General features: G+C 31.7%; 2 protein-coding genes across 3 annotated transcripts; both read right to left on the bottom strand.

Moving 5' to 3' along the window:
• Window positions 1–851: 851 nt before the first annotated feature.
• LOC110708796 (ABC transporter F family member 2-like) lies at window positions 852–2656 on the bottom strand. Of its 2 annotated transcripts, XM_021887022.1 has the most exons (3): window positions 2174–2656; window positions 1956–2084; window positions 852–1160 (listed from the first exon to the last, which is right to left on the bottom strand). In XM_021887022.1, the coding sequence occupies exons 1-3, from the start codon at window positions 2315–2317 to the stop codon at window positions 1149–1151; spliced, it is 285 nt and encodes a 94-aa protein (XP_021742714.1). In that variant the 5' UTR covers window positions 2318–2656; the 3' UTR covers window positions 852–1148. The 2 variants fall into 2 exon arrangements, with proteins under 2 accessions (XP_021742714.1, XP_021742713.1); XM_021887021.1 differs by lacking the exon at window positions 852–1160 and having other exon boundaries at window positions 1366–2084.
• Window positions 2657–5862: 3206 nt separating this feature from the next.
• LOC110708795 lies at window positions 5863–7565 on the bottom strand. Its single transcript, XM_021887020.1, has 3 exons — window positions 6903–7565; window positions 6727–6825; window positions 5863–6519 (listed from the first exon to the last, which is right to left on the bottom strand). The coding sequence occupies exons 1-3, from the start codon at window positions 7219–7221 to the stop codon at window positions 6497–6499; spliced, it is 441 nt and encodes a 146-aa protein (XP_021742712.1). The 5' UTR covers window positions 7222–7565; the 3' UTR covers window positions 5863–6496.
• Window positions 7566–7619: the final 54 nt, after the last annotated feature.

Below are 7619 nucleotides of genomic sequence, written 5' to 3'. Positions count from 1 at the left end.
TATATTAAAAAAAGAAAAAAAAAAGAAAAAAAAAAAAGCTCTAGTTATAGATTATTAATTGAAAAGTATTATAATAATAAATTAGCTGAGGAATAATAAAAGAGTGTGATATGTTGATATTTGCATTCTTTAATTGTAGCTTCTAAAATAAAATTAGCCAAAAAAAACATGAGCTATATTTTTTGTCACAAATAATTTTTGGTTTATATTTGTCCAAATTTCTTTTGGAAACATTTATGAAATCTTTTTATTTAAACATATAATAATTACTACGTATTGATATGGAATATGTTTACAAAATAATACAAGTATTAGTTTTGTACTGTAATTAATTATTTCCTCAATTAATACATTTTTCTTAAAAAAATAAAAATAAAAGCATGTCAAAACCTTGACTTTTCCCAAAACCAACCTTAAAAGTTTCAAATAACCAGCAAAAAAATGAGTATCAAACTGTTAAAGAAGCTCATTAGTTTATTACTATCATCTGATTTGAACAGGCTCTTCAAATCTAGACATTCAGCGACATAAACAATAGTATTAGAATACAATACCCACATGTTTGACTGAGTGTGAGGAGGGATCCAAAAAGAACACATAATTAAGGGGCTATTAAATTGCTATTTACAAAATCTATAGACTGTTTGCTCAAGTTCTAAGCTAAGTATGCAGAAAACTGAAATAAAGCTTCGCTATATATATTCCCATTACAGCTTCACGAGTTATTTCTTTTCGAATCACAAAACAAAGACCCCTAGGAACATATTTACCATCAATTTAAAGCTATGTACACGATCAAGATTGATACCCTTTTTTATACCCCTTAACAAAAGTGATCACAATGAGGTATCTTCATTAAAAATACTGAGGATACCATCTCAATTCCATCTCTTCGCGTTCTTTAACCCCTTAGATTTTGCTTTTGCTTTTGCCTGCTGAGAAGCCAACATTTCTGTTTCTTCCGAGCCTCCTTCTCAGCCTGTTGAACAGATATCAGTCTCTGGCAAAGGAAAATAATTTAAGACATACTTCGTTAATCACCAGCTTAATATTTCCTTGGACATCTTTGATTTTGCTTTTACTTTGGAATTCTTCTCTTCAAGCTCTGCCTCACAATCCAATTCTCTTTGTCTTGCATCGAGATTCTTCTATAAATAATACTGCATATGCCATCAACTATATTCTTAGAAGCCTTACAAATCTCTGAAATAGTTAGGTCTACAACATCAATATTTAAAACACCATTTAAAAGGCTCCAATGCCCTCACTTTTACAGTTTTCCCCTTCTCGTTCTTTCATATGAGCAAAAGGATAAATTTTTTGGTTAATTAGTCACCGTTCTTAATTTTTTTATTTTTCATATGTATGCAGGCTAATGCAGCTATAGATGTACACCAGACAACAATAGTTAGCATAACACGCATTATTCTGAGAGAGTCCATAGAGAGGTTATGAGAGATTATGAGTTCAGAGAAAAATGCCAATATTTTCATGCAAAATGTATACACAACAAGATAATACAATACATTACCAGCAAATTTATACATTTAGCACAGCAGAAATTGGCACTAACCAAAAGATCAGGTGTATCAAACCCAAACAGGGTCCACATGTCAAAGTGATCAGTTTGTATAACTATAGCAAAGTGCATTTGTATTTTAACCGGTAGAAAAACTCAAAAGACATTTCGAGGAGACCAATTGGAATAGTTTCTTTTGTCTATAAAAATTTAGTTATCTGGGTAAAAGTAGGAGTATCCAGTATATAATATTAGGAAAGGAAAGCAAATTCCGTAGATAATTCACCTGTCAAACACATCCTATAGCTCTGACTTGACTAAAATGAGCCCAGGAATATTTCCCACAACAAAAGAAATGAACAACACAAAACAAACCAAAATTGAAGCCAAATAAAAAGAACCAGAATCATATAAAGTGAAGCAATTCAAGACTTACATTGTAGTCCCCAACATAATCTTGTAGATTTCCGTCCTTCACCTCAATCACTCTGTTAACTATTTGATGAACAAGATACCGATCATGGGAAACTGTAATGACAGTACCTTCATACTCTTGTATAGCTTCCTGGAAAGCAATAAAATTAAGAATTAATAACTGCTTATACAAAGACTACTACTATTATAAGAGTTTTTAACATGAAATAGATCGCTAACCTCAAGCATCTCCTTTGTAGGTATATCCAAGTGATTGGTAGGTTCATTGAGAACCAGTAAAGTTGACTTTTTCACCATGAATTTACAGAACGCCAAGCGAGTCTGAAGAAGCAGAAAATGATGTGGTAAGCCTTCCAATGACATTGGAAGAGATTGAGTAAAACACTCAGGCAGAGCTGAGGATTAGTATTTTGACAATACTACCTTCTCTCCACCACTCAGAAAGGAGACCTTCCTATCAAGCATATCTTTTATAGTGCTAAAAGGATAAAAACCTAAATGCACAAGAAAGGAATTCTTAAACTAGGTCCTGGTAGTGGTAATATACCTGATTCTGCTCAAAATAATTTGGGATGACATTTTGCTCCCCTAATATAAACTTCACCAGCAGTAGATTTCTCCAAACCCATAATTTATTTTAACAAAGTGCTTTTCCCACACCCATTGGGACCAATTGTAGCAATTTTTGATTCATTATAGATATATGGTGATCAAGATTTTATTAAGTATTTTTATTCATTATACAGATTATGACATATGTCTAGTTTTGAAAAACAAAAAACCAACAAACAGAAAATTACAGTAATATTGACCAAACCCAATAATGGATTCATCTTTAATGTGATTACGAGATATTTTATTCTCTACTAGTGATGTTTAAAGGTTCTTAATATTATACCTAGTAAAATCAATACATCTTGAAAGGACAGATGTACATAATTTATGCCTATTTAACAACTAGACATTTGAGAAACTCTTTGGTTGACCAAAAACATGTTTTTTCTTATATATATATATATATATATATATATATATATACTGCCTCCATTTGTTATATTTAGTACTGCAAAACAGAAATTCTATGCTTTAAACCTTACCAAAACAGAAGTGAAAAAACAATCAGTCCAAATTAGAATGCTATACAAACACAATTCAGTAGGAAAAGCCTAGTAAAATATACTGATATACTGTTGATGCCTCATTTTTCATGCCATTTGTATGTCCAATCATATTCTAATTAGCAAATAAACAAACTAAAAATCTGCTAACAAGTCAAGTCTGTGAACAAGCATATCACAACTCTACAAACTTTGCTATATCTTAGAGCTCCAATGAGATTGGGCGACGTTCTTATAAACCGGGCTGTATCTTTTATATTGCAGCTTAACCAGCTTAAATTTATCTAACCCGCATTATCATAAGCTTATTGATGGCTTAATTGATGAGTTTATAAAAATGAAGTCGGTGGATGAGTTACTTAAAGTTGATGCAAGTACTTCATCAAAGTCTACCCTACAAGATGGTGGAGATGGTGGAGGTGTGGAGATGGTTGGCAGAGGTGGTTCAGTCAGAAGAACGAATAAAAGTTTGTGTTCTTTGGACTATGGTGAAATTGGTGGTCAGAGTGTAGTGTTTGTTACGCCATTTATGAAAAGTAATTCTCGTGCTTTTAGTGAAAAATTACCTCGATTATATTTAGAAGCTCTTGATTATTGTCTGGTGGAACACTTATTTAATAATAAGTAAGTTCTTTTTTAATTGTCATATTTTTTGAAACCTTTTTTTTTTCTTTTTCTTTTTGTTTTGATATTAATAATATTGTTTGACCTTGCAGTGAGAATCTTGTTACTTATGGATTGCATTTTCTCTTTCCAAGAGAGGATATGGTGTCTTGGTGCATCCTAATTTGGTTCGTTGGTCAGTAGTTGATTGCTACTGCATTTATCTAAATGAATCATGTTTTTATGATACTTGTGGTCCTAAAATATTCTTTTTTGGTGCGAGGCAAAGTGTAAGCAACTTTCTGCTTTGAGTTATTTGTTTTCTTACTCTTTTCAATTATTTATTTTTTCCTTTTAGTTTTGCTTTTTTGCAAGTATCAGAGGGGAACGAAGATAGTTCTGCTAGTTATGCTGTCTCGGATTTGCATGAAATTTGGGATGAATGGGTTACATATGAAAATTCTTGTTGTGATGTTATTGGTGCAGACTTGGTATATATCTTAATTTTTTAATATATATTAACTGTGTGATGGATGTGCTTTATGCTAACTTTTGTTCTATTTTTTTTCAGGTTTATTTTCCTATTCTTGTTGATGAACATTATGTGATGTTTGTGATTTATCATGGCAATGAATTGGTTCATTATGTTGATAATATCATTTGGAGTCATGACATGATTACATATTTTCAAAATTTGACTTTTTATCTGGTATGTTATTGTCTATTTTAAAGTATGTTTCTATATTAATCTTATTTTTTTTGTTGTTTTTAATATTTTTTTTTTTTCAGTGTTCTGAATTTTGGTGATTTTCTTGCACGAAGAAATCATCCAAAGAGTGAAAAAGTCCCTTTTTACAAGTTTAAAATTGCTGATTTAGTGTGGCGGAAGAGTAAGGTTGATAATAATGACTGTGGTGTGTATATGATGTGTCATATGGAGCATTTTGTTGGTGATACATCGTTTTCTGTAGATGAACTTAGAACAATGAGTGATCTTGAAACTGATGCGAATTAATTCATTTGTTATGTTTATTCTAATGTTTTATACATATTAATGCGCCTTTTATTTTCTTGTTGTGAGGCTGCTGGGAGGAAATTTTTACGTGCTAAGATTTGTGCAAAACTCGTGTTGTCTGACATGAACGAATCAAGATCTGATGTCTTAGCAGAAGTTGAAAAATTTAATGAGAAGAAGAGCGATCTTGCATATGTTGCTGAAATTGAAGGAAGGAGGAAGGCTGCAGCAGCGGAGAAGAAAAAGAAGAAATCTGAAACTGCTCCTCCTACTGTTGACACTGCTCCGAAATCAAAGGCTACACGGAAGTACACTCCTTCTAAATCTTAGCTAATTTTGGAAGTTGTTATTAGTTAAGTACTTTTGGAAGTTGTAATTAGTTAAGTACTTTTGGAAGTTGAAACTAGTGATAAATATCGACACTTAAACTAGTGTTAATATTTTCAAAATGTTTGTACAAATTTTATTTTATATATATATATATATATATGATTAAATATTGGTAATTTGTTGTTCTTATTTTTATTTATTTATATTTCTGATTATAATTTTATAAGTGTATCATATATCATCATACAGAGATATAGTTTATTTAAATGAAAACTTGAAGTTTAACATATATATTACCATATTATTAATTTTAAAAACGGACACTTTTGTGATAATTATTGTCACTTTTGTGAATATAAATATCACTTTTGTGAGTGACATATTCTTTTGTGAATATGCAATACTTTTGTGAGTAAAAAGTAACACTTTTGTGAGAAGATGCATCACTTTTGTGAGCATTATTGTTACTTTTGCGAGTATTAGTGTTACTTTTCTGTAAATGCATCACTTTTGTAAGTGTTAGTGTCACTTTTGTTAGTAAATTCATCACTTTTGCCAGTATATGCATCACTTTTTCCAGTATATGCATTACTTTTTTAAGTATCAGTGTAATATTATATAAATGTTCATAATTCATGAGCAATTCCATATCACAATTCAAAATTCTGTATGAAAGTCAATAGTAGCATTAAACAAAAATAAAATCACTACAAAAAAGTATTCAATTGTGTTTCATCCAAACTCACTACAAGTTCAAAAAAAGTCGCACAGTAGGTGTCTTCGATCCAAACTCTGAATTTGGATTTGGTAATGCTTTTTGCTTTGATTTCTTCCCTTTTTTCAAGTGCTCCTTTTGCTCTCTTGCTTCTTCCCTTTGTTACAGCTCTCTTAGGGTCTAATATAGTGGGTATGGTTGTACTTGTTGATGAAGAAGCAGTATTATTGGTACTCTGAGCACTCTCTGCCACATTAGAATTGTCATCACTTGCAGCAACCTCCTCTGTAAAAGCTTCGGCCGCAAGTAAGTCTTCCACCATTTTCATACAGTTTTTGAAGTTTTCCTCCATGAATGCTCTTGCCTTTTCATTTTCTTGACTCTTTAAGATTAAGTTATAATATTTTCTCATCATTGTATGTCTCCATGGTGTATATGGGAGTTTTGGATCCTTATTTTCCATTTTATTCCATACTTCAGTTTTTGCAAGCTTTGTCCATCTTTTGCTAATGTACTTCTCTGGAATTCTTGTAATAGAATGTAGATGTAAAATTCTGAGGCAGTGATAGCATAGCCAACCAGAAGCTTCAAAATTCTTGCAAGTGCACCATATAGTTTGGCTCTCATGTATGTAACTTACGTGTTGGGAAGACCATGGCTTTTCTTCTAGCGATACTTCATAAAGAATAATGTTTTCTTCAGTTCTCCCTAGAATTTGTACTGTGGTCGCTATTGAGTAGCCAAATTCCTCTTCAAAGTCTCTAAATAGAGACAATGTGTAAACCTGCACATTAGAGAAATAATTTAGTACAGAGGTATATAATACAAGTAACTTCTGTATTAATAAAGGTAACATTTGTAATGATATTAGTAACTTTTGTACCAAGAGACATGCATAAATGCTTTTATAAATAAACATATAGTCAATGTAATTTTTGCCATAATATATGTAACTTTTGCCTTAATATATGTCACATTTATAGAATTTTACCTTCGTCTTCATCTACTGGTTGTCCTTCTTCATCTAGTGTGTTCGGAATAACTTGATCTTCATCTTCTAATGTATTTGAAACACCTTGATTTTCAATATCTGCATTAATTATTGAAAATTAAATCAAAATTTTAAGCAAAAACAAACAATAGGTTAGTATTTTTTTAGATTATTACCTTGTATTTGAATTTCTGGAACTTTTGAGTTTTGAATGTTATCATCATTAAATTCATCGAAATCATCAACGAAATTCTCTGCTTCACCTTCTCTGAATGTTTGATTGAGGTCGAAACTCCATGTTTTCTCTGGATGTTGCGTTAATGGTGGTCGATTTTCTCTTTGTAATTGCAGAAATTCGCGCATTAGGTTTTTGTAATTGGAAGCTTTGGAGGTTTCCGGCATTGTTGATCGAAAATTGTAGATTTCTCTCTCCTCCATGGTTGCTTGGTGAAGGAGCTTTGAATCTGGAAAATTGGAGTTTTCTCTCTCCTCCATTGTAGCTTGCTGAAGAAGATGTTAGTTATTTTGGAAAAAGGAAAAAAAAAAAAAATACTGTTCACACGTGCGAAAAACCGGTTGTTCAGTATTTTACTGCACATCGGTTGTATGTAAAACTTTTTGTACAATCAATTAGTCAAACCAACTAATATGATCAACTTCGGCTATCAGCTACCGGGGCCAACATGAGTAATATCTAATTCTAGCTACAACTTCTCCAATAGATAGAATTCATAGAAACATGCTTTTTGTAATTTTGTAGGCCCTGCTTATCATCAACATATCATCACCAAACTCTTTTTTAGGGGCCAAAAGCCCAAGTAGAGCTTCAACCAACACCATTTTTTCAATGTTCAAAAGCCAGTTTATATTTTAAGTCCAACACCATTGGTGTG

This window comes from Chenopodium quinoa, unplaced genomic scaffold (assembly GCF_001683475.1).
Source record: "Chenopodium quinoa cultivar QQ74 unplaced genomic scaffold, ASM168347v1, whole genome shotgun sequence".
NCBI lineage: Eukaryota > Viridiplantae > Streptophyta > Magnoliopsida > Caryophyllales > Amaranthaceae > Chenopodium > Chenopodium quinoa.
This window is presented reverse-complemented; position numbering and strand designations above follow the sequence as displayed.

Bases quoted from the DNA above. Each gene is read 5' to 3' on its own strand.
- LOC110708796 (XM_021887021.1), bottom strand. From the start codon at position 2,317: ATGTCATTGGAAGGCTTACCACATCATTTTCTGCTTCTTCAGACTCGC. The intron at 2,085-2,173 runs GTTAGCGATCTA...ATTGCTTTCCAG, and splicing joins CTACAAAGGAGATGCTTGAG to GAAGCTATACAAGAGTATGA.
- LOC110708795 (XM_021887020.1), bottom strand. From the start codon at position 7,221: ATGGAGGAGAGAGAAAACTCCAATTTTCCAGATTCAAAGCTCCTTCAC. The intron at 6,826-6,902 runs GTAATAATCTAA...TAATTAATGCAG, and splicing joins TCCAGAAATTCAAATACAAG to ATATTGAAAATCAAGGTGTT. The intron at 6,520-6,726 runs GTAAAATTCTAT...TCTAATGTGCAG, and splicing joins ACCAGTAGATGAAGACGAAG to GTTTACACATTGTCTCTATT.